This window comes from Protomyctophum parallelum, assembly GCF_964188405.1.
Source record: "Protomyctophum parallelum genome assembly, chromosome: 4".
Classification (NCBI taxonomy): domain Eukaryota; kingdom Metazoa; phylum Chordata; class Actinopteri; order Myctophiformes; family Myctophidae; genus Protomyctophum; species Protomyctophum parallelum.
The window spans coordinates 9,963,600-9,984,470 of NC_139700.1; the positions used below are offsets into that span (position 1 = coordinate 9,963,600).

The 20,871-nt window shown below is 43.6% G+C and overlaps 1 protein-coding gene across 1 annotated transcript in view; it reads right to left on the reverse strand.

Moving 5' to 3' along the window:
- Positions 1 to 20,871, reverse strand: part of cep290 (centrosomal protein 290) — a 51,828-nt gene that overhangs the window by 19,766 nt on the left and 11,191 nt on the right. The window contains exons 12-31 of the mRNA XM_083763145.1: positions 20,432 to 20,604; positions 17,977 to 18,139; positions 17,539 to 17,639; positions 17,351 to 17,417; positions 16,834 to 16,931; positions 16,335 to 16,419; positions 16,031 to 16,161; positions 15,111 to 15,275; positions 12,082 to 12,189; positions 11,461 to 11,564; positions 10,605 to 10,707; positions 9,982 to 10,212; positions 9,113 to 9,286; positions 8,679 to 8,790; positions 7,818 to 8,026; positions 7,048 to 7,199; positions 5,402 to 5,513; positions 2,223 to 2,464; positions 1,649 to 1,862; positions 1,047 to 1,211 (exon numbers count right to left, since the gene is read on the reverse strand). Of these exons, the coding sequence (XP_083619271.1) occupies positions 1,047 to 1,211; positions 1,649 to 1,862; positions 2,223 to 2,464; positions 5,402 to 5,513; positions 7,048 to 7,199; positions 7,818 to 8,026; positions 8,679 to 8,790; positions 9,113 to 9,286; positions 9,982 to 10,212; positions 10,605 to 10,707; positions 11,461 to 11,564; positions 12,082 to 12,189; positions 15,111 to 15,275; positions 16,031 to 16,161; positions 16,335 to 16,419; positions 16,834 to 16,931; positions 17,351 to 17,417; positions 17,539 to 17,639; positions 17,977 to 18,139; positions 20,432 to 20,604 (2,909 nt within the window). The remainder of the gene's footprint in view (positions 1 to 1,046; positions 1,212 to 1,648; positions 1,863 to 2,222; positions 2,465 to 5,401; positions 5,514 to 7,047; positions 7,200 to 7,817; positions 8,027 to 8,678; positions 8,791 to 9,112; positions 9,287 to 9,981; positions 10,213 to 10,604; positions 10,708 to 11,460; positions 11,565 to 12,081; positions 12,190 to 15,110; positions 15,276 to 16,030; positions 16,162 to 16,334; positions 16,420 to 16,833; positions 16,932 to 17,350; positions 17,418 to 17,538; positions 17,640 to 17,976; positions 18,140 to 20,431; positions 20,605 to 20,871) is intronic.

Sequence of the window (20,871 nt, forward strand, 5' to 3'; positions counted from 1 at the left end):
CTGAACAGGTGAGAACATGCAGGCCAATGGTGTTAATCCTGCACCCCCAAAACAAACACAATTCACTAAAATACTGTTCCGTGACGGTCTGGGCCGGGTAGGACGGCACAATATGTTGTTTCAGAATCATTGCAATTGCAGGACATTGCAATTTACATGTGCAACATGTGTCATTGCTATTGGTAACGGGTCTTGCACGCACATACAGTACTGCATTCACGGATGTATCGTGTTGAGTCCACCAGGGGACTGAAGAATGATTAGAGGGAACCTTATTTGCCCGCCTCTAATCGTATTAATCAAGTAATCATAGAGCGATAAATGTTTTCCAAACGGAGCTATTGAAGTGAACATGGTGAACATACTGTAAGCACCACCTGTGCTTTCGCAAGACTTTCGTTTTTGGAAGCTTTCTCAAATTCACGCCCAGACCTTTCTCCACACATAATGCAGTGATTAATGACAGATGAAACACTATGCTCGCGTTGTCACCCCTCGACTTCTCGGGCGCACTCAGGGAAAACAAAACAAAAACGCCGGTCTCATTGAAAATGAATTACTAAGCACATTAATCACTTCCCGTTTGAAAGGACCTTTAAGCAGCTCCACGGTATTGTGGATATGGTAGATCAATTTACAAAATTAAATTACATAAATATATATTAGTATGGCGCGGCACTGGCTCAGGAAGTAGATCGGCCGCTTGTTCGATCCCCCAGAGTTACTGTAAATCACCGACTGTAAATGCACTTGAGCGAGACAACGAAACCTAAATGGCTCCCGATGAGTAGGTTGGTGCATTGCATGGTTTTCTCTGCCGTCAGTGAGTGTATGAATGTGTGTGTGAATGGGTGAATGAAATGCACATTGCAAAGCGCCTTGGATAAAGGCGCTAAATGGACCATTTATCATTCAGTAGGCCTATATATCTGTCGAAAAAGTATAAAAACGGCTACTTAGTAACTCCTTACCAATATAACTTTTAAATCTGTATGGCACAACATCTGTGGAGCGACATAGATGAGAATGACAAATATAAAGCTCACGGTGTTCTTCTGGACGACGTCCTCTTCCAGGGAGCGGATGGTGCATTCCTGCTCCTCCACCAGCTTCTTCAGGTATCTGACCTCCTCCTTCTGCACCGTCAGCTCCCTGGCCCGCCTCATCAAATGCAGCCGAGCCTCCTCCATCTTCTTGTGCCACTCGATCACCTGTTGGCCGTGATGTAATGTGTTACGCTAGGTCGCCAACAAGAAAGCTGTAACTATAGCCTATATATATATATACTGTATATATGTATGTGTGTGTGTGTGAGCCAGTAAGTCAGGCAATCAATAATCGATAACTCCAGTCATGCTCAAAGTCAAAGTCGTACGATTAGTCACACACGTTACCGCAGTGAAATTTGATCTCCGCATTTGACCCATCTCTTGGAGCGGTGAGCCGCAGCATGCGCTGCGCTCGGGAATCATTAGTTGATTTGACCCACCCAATCCAACCCATTGGTGCTGAGTGCCAAGCAGGGAGGCATCGGGTCCCATTTTAAAGTCTTTGGTATGACCCGGCCGGGGATCAAACCCACCACCTCTCAGTTTCTAACCACAAGGCCACTGTCTGGTAGCTAGCTACACCCTTCCCCACCACCCACCTTCTGAGCTCCTTTCCCGTCCTTGAGTGTGGAGACCAGCTCATGCAGCCCCCTCAGCTTCAGCTCCAGCTCCTCTGCCTTCCCCTCCGCCCTGCTCCTCTCCTCCTCCGCCCTCCTCCTCTCCTCCTGGGCTTTGGCCCGGTCCTCCTGCATGCTCACCATGGACAGGCAGAACCGCTCCTGCTGGTCCAGCGGCACGGCGCCGGAGAACTGCCTGCGTACACAGGGCGGGTCGTCACAGTTATTACATCATCGTCTGAATCGTAATTATTTGAGATAATCGCAATTATTTTTGTCATAATCGTCAATCGTTTCAACGTTGACAAAGAGATATATAGCTACGTAGACAGCTATAAAGTAACTATTCCCAGTCGGTGGACTTCAAAATAAGATATAGATTTTTTTATTATTATATATATATATTATTCTCAGGTATCGGTATTATGTATCGGCTAACACAGAAATTGTGGTATCGGGATCAGATCGGAAAGAAGAAAAGTGTATAGAGGGACATCCCTAGTGACAGCCCTACCTGTGTAGTGCCTGGATGGGACATCCCTAGTGACAGCCCTACCTGCGCAGCGCCTGGATGGTCTGCCGGAGGTGTTTGGCTCGGTTCCGGCCCTCGTGCCGGGCGAGGTAGAGCGCCCGCTCCCCGGCGTCCAGCCGCTGCTCCGCGCGGAGGTTGTAGGCCTCCAGCTGCTGGCCCCGCGTGGCGGACACCTCCAGCTTGCGCAGAGCGGCCGCCTCGCTGAGCTGCAGCGCCAGGACCTCCTGGTGGAGCTTGGCGATCAGGGCCTTCTCGTCTGAGTGGGACTGAGGAGGAAGGAAGGGAAACGGTGGAGATCGAAGATGACAGGAGGAAATGTCAGACGGATGGTACCAATTGCATATCTCTGTTTCTCTGTATTTCTCAGATACATTTTAGTGTCTATGACACTAAAACTCTTATGAGGCCTTATAGTCATTTGAACTTGAGACACCACATGACCATGATCCCGACCTCTCATATCACAGGGACAGGTCTTACTTAACCCGTGCTCCCCTAACCCCTTCTGATTGGTTGCATGACTCTCTGGCACCATACTTAAGTGTGAACCATTGTGTGCTCTGTATTCCCTAATGAAGGCTTAACCGCCGAAACGTTGGATTCATTTTTGTCTTACCTGCTGTCCTAATATACAATATTGGCACTCTGGCTATTGGCGTGTGCGGCCACCCTCTTGTTTTTTTCAAGATTTCCTCTACAGACGGATGGTACCACCAGGAATCTTTTTTTCAATCTGTTCGTTCCAGTATTTTTTTAACATTTCCGTAATTGCATTCCACACAAGTTCCATGTGTGTACTTTTTGTTAGCTGACCAGAGAGAGGTGGATTAAGCTTTCGTGGTGCCCGGTGCTATACGACCCGTTTCGGTTCCCCCCGGGACAGTTTTGTCAGCGCTCCTCCAGCTGCCTTTGCTTCAAAAATTCGGCACTTGCGGGGTTAGTTGAGTCTTCTTTCACTTTCTCCCTACCGTTTGGTGCGCCCCCCCCCCCCCAAGTTTGGTGTCTTGTGCTGCAGCACCTAAAGCCTGTTGGTTAATCTTAGCCAAGAGAAGTACTAATAATAATGTTGCACTTTTTATTAGTGGCACTTGTGCTACCATGTCACATCCCTCATGCATGATTACACGCGCACACGCACACAGAGCACTGTGTGATCTCATTAGAGGCAATCACAACACACCCATATTCACATGGGTGTGCACCTCTCCAGGATTTGAGGTCTAACTCAGATAAATTAAGCTCTTTATACAGTTAATATCCCTATATAAACCTCTTAAGGTTACAGCAGTGACCTTGGGGCCTGCATGCAACCTCAGCACATGGATGAGCATAAACGCATCATCATGTTAATCTTAGTTCTTAGTTAATATTTTAACTAAGAAATGTCCCACAGACATACTATATAGACCCCCCCTTTACGGTTTTGTGAATAGCATAGAACAATTACACATTGCAAGTAGAACATTCCAAAATGTTAAATAATCCGTAGCTTTGTCAAAACCGTAGCTTCATTTATTTATTGTTATTTTTTGAAAATGATTAAAACCACAGAATTAACCCATTTTGGGCGGGAACCCCTTTTGGTGTTTTAACTAAGAATTATGTTATACTTTAGCTATTGAAAAATAGCAGATCTACAAGCTCAAGCATAGAGAACTTGTAGGTCTGCTATTTTTGAAAGATCCTAAAAATGCGGCACGAATTTTTGAATGTCAGGCCTAAAATGGGTTAAAACCACATGGCTACAGCATTTTGAGGATTACACAAGGAAATCCAGGGACTTATTTTCTGCATTCATCAAATGCAGAAAGACTAGTGTCTATGAGGCAGTCCAGCTGCTCTACAGTCCATTGTTCAGTAAAATGTATGAACATAAATGCCCTCTAGGATCTTGTCCTTCAATGATGATCTTATTGGTAAAGAATATATTTCAAGCATGAAATGGCTTGGCAGCAGAGCGGATATCCAACATCCAGGCCACAGCTACAGTATTGTGGTCATGGACACTAATGTGTGACAGACATATGAATGAACAACCACAGACCACAAACTACTGTATGGACCAACCATGGACTCCTGTTACAACCCAGCCAATCAGAGGATTCCCCGGACTTTGCGTTGGCAAAGCCCAGACATGCTGACTTGTGATTCTGACCATGTGAGACTATAGTCTTGCGCTGCAATCTTCGAATGCTTTCGTCATACAGTCTGGAGAACGGAAGCTCTGATCATGAGTATGCGATAAAGCGCAAGTGAAGCCTCCTCCCCACTTCCGTTTAGTCTTTACAGTCGCGCAAATTTATCCTAATATAAATAGAAATCATCTAAACATATATAGCTTGCTGCTTAGCAGAAATGGAAATAAAAAAATAAGCTCTAAAGATTAAATATATTTTTGTGAACGGAAATGACAAACAGATTTTGGGAGGTGTAGTTCCAGACTCTATATAGCATTCAGAGACTGTGGAATAGTTGTCTGGCTATGCAAGACTAATGTGAGACTAAATATAAAACTGCATCTTGGTCTAGGAGTGTGAAGGCACGCTGGAACGTGATGTAGATCAGAAGACATTTGGGAGTTTGGACAGAAAGGCTATTATTAAATATCATACTAATGAGAAATTACATTATTACATGTAATGAAACCCTGGGCTGGTAAAAACATGGCAGTCTGCATAAGACTCACCCACCATATAGTACGATCTGACGCAAGTTAACTATTTGTGTTTTGGTGTGCACCTGTAATTTGGCAGTAAATCATTTCAGATGGGGGTCCGCAGATACAGACCCTTAGTCCTACTCCTCCTCCCAGCCAACACTCCCCACTGACAGGCAGTTACCCCCCCTTTTGATTTACATCAAAAGGCATGTGAGCTCAAACCCACAATTCAACATTTTGGTTTTAAGATGTTGATATTCATTTTGTATTCATCCTTAGGACCCCAAATCACACCTTGGAAAGCATGAGTGTCTATTTCAAACAAAGTGTTTTTTGACTGGGGGGGTCATATTTTGACAGCAGGAATTGCCTGTCATAATTTGACCCCCCCCAGTATGATCTTGTAAGAGAGCCATATACAGTTCTCAAATATTTTCAAGTAAGATCACAGGAATGTTGTCTGCACATGACCTAGGATGGAATGTGAACGTGGAATTCGAGCTTGTTCTTCTAGGAGGTCAGTGGAGTTGTTCAGGTTCATTACCTGGTAATCCTGGACCTGTCTCCTCAGAGCATCCACCTCCTTTTCTCTGGACTGCTGCCTGGCCTCCAGAGCACACACCTGCATCTTTGCCACGTCGGACACCTCCCGTAGTCTGCAGCGATATAAGCACAGGTTAGAGGTGGTTACTCAATTAAACCATTCTGACCTGAGATCAGATTCTAAAAATGTCTGTTTGAAAATGACAGTTTTCTGGACAAAGAAATAGCAGACCTACAAGCTCGTATGAGCTTGTAGATCTGCTATTTTTCAATAGCTAAGGCATAACATAATGCTAACACCAAAATGGGTTAAACCTTCTAGATTTTGTCAAACCTGACCTGAGTTGGCGCTGTACTTGGATCGCCTTTTCCCCGTCTACACAAAATCTCTTCACCAAGAATAGCTCAGCTTGTAGATTGGTATTTGGCAAATGTTCCCCCCCCCAGAATATGGATGATGGGGCTCAATACAAGGGGTTAAACACTATCTGAGAACCCATCAGCAAATAAAGGAGAAACGGTGCCCTCTTTTCCTTCGAGTTGACCTCAGTCAACTCAACAGTGTGTCTCGAGAGACTAGGTTAAACAGAACACAATATTTGAAAAGATATGAATTTGGAGGCCTTGACATGAAAATGTTTGATAACAATGGTAGAATAATTATGTTAATACAATATAATTTTTAGCACATGTGCAGTGGTTAGTTTGGAGGTGGTCGTTTCCTTACTTTTCCATTGCGACGTTTAGATAGACTTGGTACAATACTGGTTCACGAGTAGTACAAGCTCAAGTGCAAAATGTCCTCTCGCCAAGTGGTCGTGAGTATGGTACTCATGGTACATTGGCTATTGGGTGAGGGTTGGGTTGGATGTTTGGTCTCTGAAACAGGAGACCTGGCTGGGTTTGAATCCCGGGTAGGACATCAATAATACACATTGGCGGGGTTGGCGAAAGGGCCTTTCTGTGTGGAGTTTGCATGTTCTCCCCGTGTCCCCTAGGGTAGGTACCCTCACATAACACATGCAGTAATCCTGGTCACTAAACAGCCTCCCCCTGGCCAGCCGGGGCGCCTGATGGAGGGTAAAGGAACTGATTGGAATAACGTGTTCCTTCAACGTGCTACGTCCAACCAGGGAAACCCCGGTCAGGTGTAAAGGAGCAACTTGGACACTCAGGCATGAAGGAAGCATGAGTTCAAGTCTGTTGCTCTCCCCTTGTCCCCCATATATGGGGACTAGGTTGGCGGAGGGTGTGTAGAGCAACTCTAACGGCATGAGAACTTTTACCTAACTTAACCACATTATCTCTGGTGTCCCTATTTTGGGCATGTCATTATTTGCTGTAATTTGGGGGATTACTATTTATGTTTCGCCTATAATTTATAGGCGAAACATAAATAGAAATCCCCCAAATTCCGGAGGAAAACAAAAAAATAGAAAGCCAGCACACAATGTGTTGCATTGAGCTTGTAGAAAGGATAATTTATTGCTTTCTTTTTTGGAGATGAACACTGTCATATGATAAGTATAAAACAGGGCTTAAGTGGTTAACATATTGATGCATCGTGAAGCATTTTAAAAGTTAGAAAAAATCTTTGAAGATTTTCACCTGAAATGAAAAGTGGTTAATTGACACTGCTAGACATACTTTGATGCCTCCATGCGGAGCTCCGATTCTGCCTTTTCCAACTCTGCAACCCTGGCACGGTCGCCGTCACTCGTGGCTTTGCTCACGCTGTCCGCCAGTTCGTCTCTCAGCTCTCGCTCCACCCTCTGGGCCTCCACGTTCAGCTTCATCAGCTGAGGACAAAGCAGAAGGACAAAGTCATCTAAAGGTCTCCACACACAACCACCTTTACTGTATGTCACCAAGTTAGGTCTGCAACAGTTACACAATGACCGCCAGAATAAATAAATCTATTTATCGCGCATTGCCAAGGTTTTTTCCACTTTCAACCTTTTATTTTGAAGATATCCGTAACCGGGTGTTACGATGACATAACGCTTCTGGCGGGCTCCGTGTTAAGTAATTGAGTGAATCTATTATATCCATTCAATTGATGGAATCGATTCATACAAAATATGAATTGTAACAAAATTATAGATTTTCACGAATAGTGGAAAAATCACACCTGTGTGAACTGAGTGGTGCAACTCCCCTCTCCCCCTGCCTCTCTCTCTCTCTGTAATTGGCACTAGGCAACAGTGCAACACTATCTCTCTCTCTCTGTTTCTGGCACAACCGCGCCACTTTTGCCCCTACTGGTACTCATAGCCACACACATAGGTTAACACAGGTTAACACGGATATTGCTGTTCCTTGGAGTGGTTGCACCACTCAAAAACAGCAGATCTACAAGCTTGCAACTCGTCCATCGCGACACTGCTGTGAGCTTTGTATATCTAATATTTCAGTACCTCAGTAATTTTGGCTTCCAGCTCCAGGTTGCGCTCTTCCACCTGTTTGAGGGAGTTTCTGGTGTGCTCATACATGTTGTGAGCGTGCTCGGCCCTCTGCCTCTCATTCAGCTCCTTCATCTCCAGGGTGGTGATCCGCCTGGAGGCCGACACGATCTCACCGTTTGCCACGGCCTTGTCTGCTTTGTCCAGGGTGTCCCTACTAACACCTGACGGTCAGGGCGAAAGACTCGGTGAGCATCTATAAATAAAACTTGTTTTTTTATTAAACATATTAGCTCTCTTGGCCTCCTTTAAAGCAAAGGAGCAAAAGAAGAAAATAATTATATAAATAAAATTAGTAGTAGAAAGTTTGTAGAAAACAATGGTTATAATAATAATATATATACTGTATGTGTCTATATGTACATATGTATGTGTGTGTGTGTATATATATGTGTATATTTATAAAATATATATAGATCAACATATACAACAATACATGTGATCATGTATTATTTCATGTATTTATTGTGGATATTGTATATTATGGAATATTAAGCAACAAAAAGTTATACTGATTCTGTTTTCTTCCGCTTTTTTTCTTCCTATGAAGACAACATTTTGTTTTTCTTTGTACATCATGTAAGTAGTAAGGGTAGGCATAATAAGATAATATAGCTTCAGCCTACCTGACCTTTTTGGTCACAATGTATCTGTGTATTTTATTATATAAATAATAATAAAGTTTATTATATACTTGGAATGTATTGTACATAAACTGATGAACAAAATAAAACACTGAAAGTGTAATTGTTGTGCTGACGAGGTCTGACATGCTGAAACATGATGCAACAATAAACAAGACATTCACTTGCTTACCAACTGAATTGACGTGCTCCCACGCTTGCTCTAAAGTGTGCAGTTTCTCCTTGGTGATCTCCAGCTCTTTATTTAGCCCCGAGATCCGCTCATGGAGAGAACTGTTCTCGTTCTGAAAGTGGAATAGAAGCAAAGTTGCAATGAATATCTGTGCAGCCTGAGAATAGCTGATATGTTAATGTGCCGATGACAGATAATATTTATCCATATAAATCAAGAAGTTATTTCCTTTATCTCAGTGCAGGACAAGAGCTTTTTTTCCCCTCAAGTCAAGGTGTGTAATTCACTCCACTTTTATAATAATGATAACAATAAATTCCAGGGTTCAAACAAACAGTGCGAGGGGTCTATAGAGTACCTTTGACAGTTTCTGACATCTGTCAAAGGTCAACGGCGAGCAGACAGACGCTCATTCAGATACAGTGCTTTAATACCTCTAGAAGTTCAAGGTGACTAGTCCTCCGTACGAGGTGGTTGTCTCTCTGCAGTGTGTCTCTGTACTTCACTGTCAGCTCGTTGTACTGTTTGTTAGCGCTCTCCAGGTCCCCTGAGGGGACACTGTCCTCCAATGCCTTCTGCAGGGCTGTAATCTTATGGGCGGCCATTTCCTAGAAACAGAAGGAAAGCATCATGCATTTGTCTTATTCCTCGAGAAACCGGTTAAAAATTCTGTTTTCCATTTCCGACCTAGAAACAGAAGGAAAGCATCATGCACGTGTCTTATAAAATTCTGTTTTCATTTCCGACCTAGAAAAAGAAGGAAAAGTGGTAGCTGTCACGCTGCTGACACACATGTCTGTTTATGTCAGTGGCTCCTCTGGGTCTTTTTATGTGGTACATGGGGAGCTTTAGAATTTTATTTTTCCTGTTCTGGTCCAGGTTAGGGGGTGGGCATTTGAGTACAGACTGCACGCAGAGTGCCCGCCTGGCTTTTTGGCTGTGCCGTGTACAATTTACATGTAAAGTCAAATCAGCCGATGAATGAAGGCAACAGCTGTGTCATGATGCTGCTCCAGACTTCCCTCTCCAGAGCAACAGTAGTAACTTCCTCCTGGGGGATCCCGAGGTGTTCCAGGGCCAGTTTAGAGATATAATCCCTCCAATTCTGAACCTTGGTCTGCTCGGGTGGGGTCTCCTCCCAGTGGGACGTGCATCGAGGACCTCCCTAGGGAGACGACGCTCCAGAGGCATCCTAACCATAATGCCCAAACCACCTAAGCTGGCTCCTTTCCAAGTGAAGAAGCTTGGAACGGACTACCTGAAATGAAGTAGTTAACTTTTCTCATGAAGAATGTCCCTCTACCTTGTATCTCTGGAGGTAACCCATCCTCACTGTGACAGAGGACTGCATGTGAATGCTGTCGTCCTTCAGCCTGCTGTTCTCCTTGCGGAGATGCTGCTCCTGTTCCAGCAGGATGGTGTAGCGGCGCGTCAGGACCTTCTCGTTCACGCGCAGCACCGTCAGCTTGCGCACCGCCTCGCCCACCCTCCTCCGCATCTCCTCGGGGTCCGTCTGTATCGTGTCCAGCAGGGTCTGTTGTTGTGTTGATAAGGATGGAGAGATTACGGAGCAGATAAACATTTAAGTACTATACTGCACAGTCCAACATGGCACATTCTTCTTCCATCCTGTAGGCTCCACTTCACTGAGCATGCGATATTTCAACATGTTGATAAAATGTACCACATTAGGCGTCCACATATTTCCTGCAAAGGGGCCCCACATAAACATTCTAAGCTATAAAGGGGATCATGACTCCAAAAATGTTGGCGAAACACTGTATAAACTATAAAGAGTCATAGTGGTGGCAAAACAAGCCTGGTCCATTTGATTGGTCCTCCACCCATGTGGCCGTTTGTTTTGACTTGAGAGTATATTTTCATCACTAGTCCAGAGTATGTTTAAATGGCACTGAACAGACTCACGTTGAACTCTTGGATTCTGATGGCGTCGGCTTCTTTCTGCTCCTCCAGGTCGTTCCTCAGCTCTTCAAAAACGTCTCTCTCCTTCTGCCATGACTCCTTCTCACTGGGCAAACACACAGTGACATGAAGACTCAAACCAGCGGTTCTCTAGGTTTTTATTTCATTTAAAGGACTCCCATAACTCTGTGTATACAAATGGAACCAAATGGACCTGGAAGGGTCCCCTGGAATCCCCTCAAGAAACCCTGAGGGTCTCTCGACACCACGTTGAACCACTGGCTCAACTGTAGACATTGAAAAAAATCACAGCCCGCTCTTATCATTATACATCATACTGTACATCATCATGAACAACTGCATTTATGTGATTGGTTAGCCGATTTGCTCATCTACATATGACGTAAATTTTCTCTTCATTGTCAAATTATGGCATTTAATGTGTGTGTTGCCACAAACTTACGTCATATTTGGCAGACATTTGACCAAAATTCTCCTTTCGTTGTCAATGGCAAATATGAGACGTGTGTGGACAAAAGCTGTATATAGGAGGGGCTAGCGCCCCTCAGAAATAGTAAAATAAAGAAACTTTAATAAGAGTCCTAAAAGTGCTATATAAATTAAAAGGAAACAATTAGAAAGGAAAGAAAGTACAGCAGAAGTAAAGTGCTTGAGACTGTAATAGACCACAATGTGTTTTTATGATGTTCACAGACATTTTTGCCATTAAAAACAACATCAACGAAGCCAATTTGGCGAATGACGGCCAATGAAAATGACATACTGAAATGCATTAGAAAATACATTATTTGCGACGTAGCCTGTACTTGTAATTTGCAGTGAGTGACAGCAGCTGTACCTCTGGTGCTCCTCCTGCTGGTGGATCAGCACAACGACCTTCCCCTTGTACTCCTCCAGCAACGTCATGAGTTCACTGGTCGACTCCTCCTTGTTTCGGAGTTCCTACAGCACATATTTATTCCAGTTTATTTTGAGTTTTACAGACAACAATACAAATGATTAACAGCATAAGCATCAATAATCAACTTTTTTCCAAATAATGATATAACTAACTACACGGTCTATGTGACTCTCAACCCCCAATTCACCCTTTGTCAAGTCCCGCCCATGGTTCTGCCCCTCTTCGCACCCATTGGTTGCCGTTTCGTGGTTGGACAAAAATCCTCTCTCTCTCCATCCACTACCATTGAAATAACATTTGTGTCAGTAAAAAGGAACATCACAGGTGCAGCATGGTGACTGGGCATATCATGTTTGTTTTTAGTTTTTTTCCAAAAATAATGTTTTAGTAAATTCAACATAAACAAGGCTGAACCAGGGCGGAACAAGGCAGAAGAGCTTTACCCCTGTTCCACCTCAAACTCCATTGTTTTATGTTTACAAATTTTTAAAAATACACAGAAAATTATTAAATTAAAGGAAAACATTTCTGTCCAGCTCTGTGGAGAGAGCCTCTAACCTGCAGCAGTTGCGTGGCGTAGTCGTTAAGGTAGCTGCTGGCCTCCGTGCTGGAGGGAGCCTGCAGGCCATCAGGCAGCTTCGCCACTTCACTCTCCAAACGACTCAACTGACAGAGCACAGGACAGAGAACATGTAGCATAGCATTTTAGACATTTCAGGTGGCTCTCCAAACGACTCAACTGACCAGCACAGGAGAGAGAACATGTAGCATAGCATTTTAGACATTTCAGGTGGCTCTCCAAACGACTCAACTGACCAGCACAGGACAGAGAACATGTAGCGTAGCATTTTAGACAACTGACCAGCACAGAAGAGAGAACATGTAGCGTAGCATTTTAGACATTTCAGGTGGCTCTCCAAACGACTCAACTGACCAGCACAGGACAGAGAACATGTAGCGTAGCATTTTAGACAACTGACCAGCACAGAAGAGAGAACATGTAGCGTAGCATTTTAGACATTTCAGGTGGCTCTCCAAACGACTCAACTGACCAGCACAGGACAGAGAACATGTAGCGTAGCATTTTAGACATTTCAGGTGGCTCTCCAAACGACTCAACTGACCAGCACAGGACAGAAAACATGTAGCATAGCATTTTAGACATTTCAGGTGGCTCTCCAAACGACTCAACTGACCAGCACAGGACAGAGAACATGTAGCGTAGCATTTTAGACAACTGACCAGCACAGAAGAGAGAACATGTAGCGTAGCATTTTAGACATTTAGGGTGGCACAAAAACAGAATCGTGACGAGCCTCATTTCAGAGACATGCGTGCGTACGCGTACACACACACACACACACACACACACACACACACACACACACACACACACACACACACACACACACACACACACACACACACACACACACACACACACACACACAGTCACACACACACACACACACACACACACACACACACACACACACACACACACATCTTTATGTCTTGTCAAAACAATCAAATCTCAATTATGGGCAAAATAATATAACGGCAAAGTGTGTCATGTGGAGGAGGAAGGAAGGCACTGGAGAAACTCAGACTGTTTAAGCTATTTTCAATCAGCAGGGTGCAAGTAAAAAATGACGTTTCGATGTATCGGTCACATCTTCGTCAGGTCATGACGAAGATGTGACCGATATATCGACATTTTTTACTTTTACCTGCAGATTAAAAAGGCTTAAACTGTCGGAGTTGCTCCAGTGCCTTCCTTCCTCTTGCTACCAGTCCTGCCTCTGAGATGCACCAGACCAGCCTACCACAGGCTTGAGGCGTGGTGGAACTCCCTTTTGCTTATCCATGTGGAGCTTTAGTAAATGATGGGCACTAAACGGGTGTTTGTGATATTTTATGATAATCCCAGACAGTGCATGTCCATCATTTACTAAAGCTCATGGATAAACGTCCGTCGAGGCCGCTGTGGCTCAGGAGGTAGAGCAGGTCGTCCAATGATCCCTGGGTCGGCGGTTCGAATCCCGGCTCCTCCTGTCCACATGTCGAAGTGTCCTTGGGCACTGACACTGAACCCTACATTGCCTCCAATGAGTCGGTCGGTGTGAGCTCGCCACCATTGGTGTGTGAATGTGGGAAGTGAGGACGCTGGCGTCGACTGTTCGCCGCTTCACCTCCCAATGTATGAACCATTGTAAAGCGCTTTGAGCACTTGGAAAAGCGCTATCAAAATGCAATTCATTATTATTAAACATGGATTAAAGCAAAAGGGAGTTCCACTGTGCCTCAAGCCTGGGGTATAGGCTGGTCTGGCCTAATCTAACCATAACCGCAAGCACGGAGCAGCGCATGTTCGCCAACCTTAATCCGGTCACCAAACCTTAACACATCATCACACATCGGAAAAGCGTACAGAGCCCGTAGTAGTACTTGAGTGCTTGACTCGTCTCGAGTCTGGTCTATATTTTCATGTACTCGCACATAATTTGATTCAGTCTCGGACAAATGGACTCGGGACTCTTCCCCCACAGAGTCCACTAGAGTCACTACAATGCAAATGAGGAGACAATTCACATTAACATTATAAAAGAGCTGTCTGGCGTTTATAGATCAACATGAAATTCACCTTTTCAAAAAAGGTTGGTGTTTTTTGTGCTCCCCTATGTGTTTTATATCCCCACAAATATGCAGTTTTAAACAATCATCAGGGGCTTTTATGGAAATTGCTCACTAGAACAACTTATTTGGTCATATGCATGATGTCATCTGTATCACTCTACTTTGTATAATTCCTTCCCCTCTTACTCACTGTACTGCAGCTAAAACTGCTTCAGAAGCCAGAAAGAAATGACGTGGACTGGTTATATCAGAGTGGTGATTTAGGCTCAAACCATTAGAAATATGTTTGAGGGACATAAACACTATCATATTATTAAAAGTTAAAAACTGTTTTAAAATGCATGTTGTAGTTCCTTTAAAGGACAACTTTGTTTTTTTTCAACCAAGGTTCATGTTTTAGGTTGTTATTAGAGAAAGTAAAAGATGAAAGTGCTGCTTTCTTTTGTTTTAGGGATTTTAGCTGTTTTTCACAGGGGGGCGGGGGCATTCGAGCATGGGGCTAAATATGTATTTCTTTATTAAATCTTATAGCGATTTTTTTATTTTTTATTTACTATAGTCCTATACTAGTCCTACTACCAAATAAATTACATCTGGCCACAAAAGATCACAGGATCTACTGATTATGTCAAAATGACATATTGAGCCTATAACACACAGTAAGGCTTCCCCCCAGTGGGCCTCCTTCATATTCAGTAGATCCTGTGATCTTTTGTGGCCAGATGTAATTTCTTTGGGTCTAGTAGGACTATAGTACTATACTATACTACTATACTATAGACTATAGTACAGTATGTTTGCTCTGTGTTTTCTGTACCTATCAAATGAAAATAAAATCTGTCCTCTGTCTCCCGTCGGTCTCGTCTCCGACTCGATCCTCCTCGGATTTGGTCCCGACTTGGACTCGCTTTAGGTGGATTCGACTACAACACTATAACAGACTCAAGTACCTGCTCTTTGGTTTGGACGAGCTGACTCAAGGTGCTGGCCGCTTCCTCCCGGGCCAACCTCATTTCCTGCCTGAGCTCGTGGTTTCTTCCTGTCAGCTGGTCGACCTGCGCCTTGAGGTGGAGGCTGACGTCAGCCAGCCCACCTGAGTTTCTGATTTCTATCGCCTGAGATGTGGGAAGAAGAGAAGGGGAGGTGAACTGGTGTCAGAATAGTTTGTCTGTGTGCTAAAACCTATATGTACATCTGTGTGCCAAGTAAAACCTGAAGATGATTGCTATGAATTAGGGATGGTCCGATCAGGTTTTTTGGGGCCGATCACTGATTGTTTTTCTCATGATCGGCCGATACCGATCTTGTGCGTAAGAGGCACATTTTAATATTTCCAAAAATATTATAATTACCGGTATGTCAAAACTCACGTCAAAACTGTTCCTGTGTGTGAGAATGTTTAAGTTGTCACAAAAATGCAAAATGAAATTACACTATATATCTGATTGACATTTATACCACTTAAATAGTGTAAAAGTTTCTCTAGATCCTGCCGATCACTGATTATCGATTATCGGAGCATCTCTACTATGAATTGTAGAGCAATACCGATGCCAAATTTTTTGGCTCTGATGCTGATCCAGATAGTTTCTATTTGAGAATATTTATATACTGATAAGCAAACAAATAAATACAAATAACTTAAATTTTATTTAACCATTTAAATCTATTCAAAAATGAAGAAAATGTGGCTTGTTCCAAGCTGGTAGATTTTTGAAAACTTTTTTTGTGTGTGCCTATAATGACATGCCCAAAATAGACACGAAGTTGAAAGCGGATAGAAATCTGTACACATCGACTGCATAATAAAAGTCAAATAATGATTGATGTACTGTATAATGGTCTGGCTCTAATGAGTTGCTTCCCTTACATTGACCAGCCTCTCCAGGCTGGGGATGAGCACGCATTGAGACGGAGATGACACTTGGTTGACCCTCATGGTCTTAAGGATATCTGTCAGCGCAGCCTCCAGGTCAGTTTTCACTTTTGACAGCTCATCCACTATGGAGTCATGGAGCAGAATAGAAGGGGGAACAGTGACTTGTCAAAACCTCAAACATCTTGCCCTTGAGGCACATCAAGACACATAATATAGTGAGCGGACCTGGAGTTTTAACAGTGACATTCTTGAGGGGCCACCACTGCCCCTGGGGGACTGACTGCACGGTACTTACATTTGACCTGCAACTGAGCTGACTGGGCGCGCTGAAGCTCCAGCTCTATCTCTTTATTGTTCACTTCCATCTGAAAGTATTCATTCTGCAAAAACAAACATTCATCACTGGCGGTTTTGCTTTTTTTTCTGACAGGAAAGCGAAGACATGGCAGGCAGGACACAGCACGCAACACAGTCTCCATGCTGCAATCGAGCCATGGACTTATTTGTTGACCATGTGGTCGGCGCATTAACCAGTAAGCTCCCGGTGCACCTTGTGCATCAATAAGATGATTATGACAATTATGATGACTGCGTGTAAATGTTTGACAGAGTTTAAGCTCAGCCTAATTCAGTCTTTTGAATATATAAGAGCATCCAGCTCTATCGTAAAATGTAAAGAGATAAACGGCCACCATCCATGCAAAGCAGAACAGTACTTTCTTTCAACAAATAAAGGGTTTCATTCTCATCCAGGCTAAAATGAATCCAGTGATTGTGTACGGTCTGTAGCTGACCTTGCGTCTGAGGTCCTCCTCCACAAAGCTGGTCCTCTGCTGAACGGAGCGGCTAGGCCGGGCATCATCCTCCAGCAGTGAGCTGGACACGGTCACTCCTAAGGAGAGGACGTATGAGCCGTTAGTTTGTAATAATATTTGTTTAGGCCTGGCCAGAATATAGTTATAACACCACATACTGTATGAAAATGTTCAAATGTACTAATTCACACTAAGTGTTATTTTTTATTTTAAACAGCTATTGCTGTTTGGTCTCCACACACACAGACACAGACATGCTGGAGACAGTGTGGATCTCGGATGTCTAACCATTGGCATATTTTCTGGGAGTGTCCTGTCCAATGATTAGGACCTTCTGGGCAGAATTCTTGGGGCAAATTTAGGGACCTCTTTAGTGGGGACGTAACAACTACAATTAAAGGTTAGAAAGCCTTCTAGCATGGAATTCTCCTTTAAGGAGAAACACATGATTTGATATAAGAAATGTAAATAAATAATAATAGGTGTCATGCGTTACCTCTCTCCTTCACCATCCGTCTGATCTGTTTCTTCATCTCCAACCTCTCCTCTTCCAGCCATTCAATCTGTACAAGTTCAGGCGGAGAGGTCAAGTTTAGTATAAGCGGAGAGGTCAAGTTTGTAAAAGCATAATTCAAGAGCAGCCATGATAACCTCTGAAGCCCCCATCACCACTCTTGATGTTACCTCTTTTGTGAGGACCTGATTCTCTGCTCTGTACTGCCTCTGTCTGAGCTCTTTGGACCGTTTGAACTCCGTCAGATCCACTTCTTCCTTGAGCTCCAGACCTGGGGTATTGAAATGAATCATGGTCACACACATAAGAACATTTTAACCCATTAAGGACTGGAACGCAACTGTGTCACTGAGTACCCTATGAACTTGTAGATCTGCTATTTTTTTGAATAGTTGTGAAAATGTGTGCAATTCTTTGAATATGTTATATTCTTTCAAACGTTTTTAACTCGTATCTTCTTGGGGAGCCTGGAACAACATATTTTCAGATGGGGGTCGGCGGCCAATTACATAAAATGTTTGGGGTCTTTGACATGAAATCGTATTTTCAACTGAATACAATATGAGTCACTACAAATTTGACCTGACAAAAAGAAACAACAAGCTGACCTAGCCTTTCTCTGAGGTCCTCGTTTTCATCCATCAGGTCGTTCATCCGCATCTCCAGCTGATTGATCTCTTTGGTCATGGTCTCCACGTTGCGGTCACGGAGCCTTATTTGGTTTTTGCACTGCTTGATCTCTGCAATGGCTGCCTCCAGTCCATCAGTGCCCTGTGATGTAAAGTTACCCACAGACTAGAGTCAACAGGGTTCCTGCTTTGTCATCGACTGAAGGTGTTTTGGGGGACATTTGTTTGCCGTTTGGCGTGACACGAAGGATAATCAAATCTAAGTCTTTGTGGACATGGATTTGAGTCAATCGAACCAGAGCCATACAGTCCTTCCATTTTTCAAAATAAAAGTGTAATAGGAGAACAATAGACGAGGCGATGTCCCTCCACATTATCGTGCATTATCATGCTCATACCATTATCGTGCTCATACCATGAGCACTTGCCAAATAAAAAAAGTAAAAAAAAAGCATAGGCTGTGTTTATCTCCCACAATAAAAAACTGAAATTAAAAGGCTAAAATAAATATAACTAGATAAAGTGCCAATCGGCACAGGTCTCCACCAGGATTCTTCCTCAGCCTAGTGGGAATATGCGTGCACAGTTTCATCGCAATCGGACGCTGCGTTGAGGAGTTGTGGCCATTTGCTACTCCTGAAAACTGTAGGAGCCAATCGTGGCCAATCAGGATGGAATATGAGAAATCAAACAAACCTGTCTTGATCACATGACTATGGAGATCATGTGTACCGATTTGCGTGAAATTTGGATAAAATGTGAAGGAGTAATAATAGAAAATGTGTTTTACATATGTCGGCCTCCTGGTGGCGCTATAAAGAGCAGATGTGAAAAATTCCAGGCAAAGGTTTTTCCTTGGCCTCTAGGGAGTTGGCATACAAAGTTATCCACAGATCCGTGCAGTTAGAGGTAAAAACACTTTTGGGCCAGTTATAGCGCCACCTTGAGGCTGAGTTGTAATTGTTCATGTGGCATTTCGTCCTGGGCCTAGTGGGAATGTGGGTGCACAATTTCACGGAAATCACGCGATGTGTTCATGATTTGCAGCATTTTGTTTGAAACTGAGCACTCCTGTGAATTTTGGAAGCCAATCTTAACCAATCAGGATGGAGTGTGAGAAATCTGAAAGACCGGTTTGGTTGAATGGCTGTAGAGAGACTGTGTACCAATTTGCGTGATGTTTGGACAAAATCTGTAGGTGTACTGTGCAAAAACTTGTTTTGCACAAAGCGGCCTCCTGGTGGCGCTATAACAGGCCGTTCTGGAAAGTTTGGGGCAGAGGTTCATGGTTGGCATCCAGGGAGTATGTGTGCAAAATTTGGCATCGACCGGGTTAACAGTGGCCGAGATTAGCTGCTCACGGACGGACGGACGGACGGACGGACACACGGACGGACACACGGACGGACGGACACACGGACGGACGGAGTGCAAAACATACTCTCCCCCATGCCTTCGGCTGGTGGAGACAAATATCGTAGGTTAACTAACCACCAGCCAAACGCCTCATTCCTAGGGAATGAGATCTTGAGTGATTTTGGCTAAAATGTAAAAACACAAATAAACCTTCGATGAAAGCCTGCTTTGTACATTAATGAGAGACAGATGAGAGAGAGAGCAGGAAAATTAAAAAGCTAAATACAAGTTGACATACAAATTTGAACATTTATCAAAAATCACGGGAGATATCATCACCTTTGTTTATAGTCGGGAGTTCAATTGAGGGCAAGCCTTAATTTTCAATGTACTGTAGCCGCCGAGGTTACAATACAAACATACCAATTAAATTACATCCATTACATTGTAAAATCAGGGTAAATTACAAAGCGACTTTAAATCACTAGAGCGAGTCTGATGGGTGCTATTGTTCAGTTCCAGCATGGAGCAAGTTTAGGCAGGGAGCATCCCAGCAATGGCTTTATATAAAAATAGGTACCAGTGTACCTAAAGTGCACAGTGGCGGTTACCATAATTAGCTGGTAGACAGTGTCTACTGTCTAGGCGCTTTTAAAGTGATGGAGCAGCAGACCTATAAATAATGTCACCATTTTCCAGGAAAGAGAGGGAAGTGGCCTTTTTTACTATAATTGGGAAAACTAAATAATTTGTTGCTGTACAGAAAACCAAGTTTTTGTCTTAGTTTAGAGACAAGCTCAACTATTATGCTATTTAAAAGAAAGTTTGTTATCAAGCCAGATGCCAGAGCTTGCTTGTGTTTAGAACAAGTCTTATAAGCCATATAAATCGATTGATAATTGATCGTGTTTGGTGCCAGAAGAGACAAAGAGAGAGAAAGGGTGACCATGCAGACAGTGATAGAGGGGAGGACAGAGGTGTGTGTGTGTGTGTGTGTGTGTGGGTGAAGCACTTTGAGCTGCATGTCATGAAAGGTGCTATAGAAATAAAGTTGTATTATTATTATAATAATACTCACGCTCTCATACATCCTCAAGTGGTTCAGCGCCTCGCTGAGCTCGATGTCCTTCTCCTTGGCGTCAGCCTCCGCCAGCTCGGCCGTTCGCTCCGCCTCCATGGCGCGGGTCTCTGCCGCCAGCAGGTCAGACTGCATCTCCTCCAGCTTCCTCTGTTGGACGCTTGACGTCAGGCCTGGGGAGAGGAGAGCGCGGAGGACATCCATGCATCTTAAACCATTTTGTGCGGGAACCCCTTTTGGTGTTAGCATTATGTTATGCTTTAGCTATTGAAAAATAGCAGATCTACAAGCTCATCTACGAGCGGCGCGCTACGAGCTTGTAGGTCTGCTATTTTTGAAAGATCGAAGAAAGACTGACATAGAAACGTAGCTTTTTCAGAAAAATCTGATCTCGGGTCAAAATGGGTTAAACCATAGTGCTTTGTTTCAATAGCTTACTA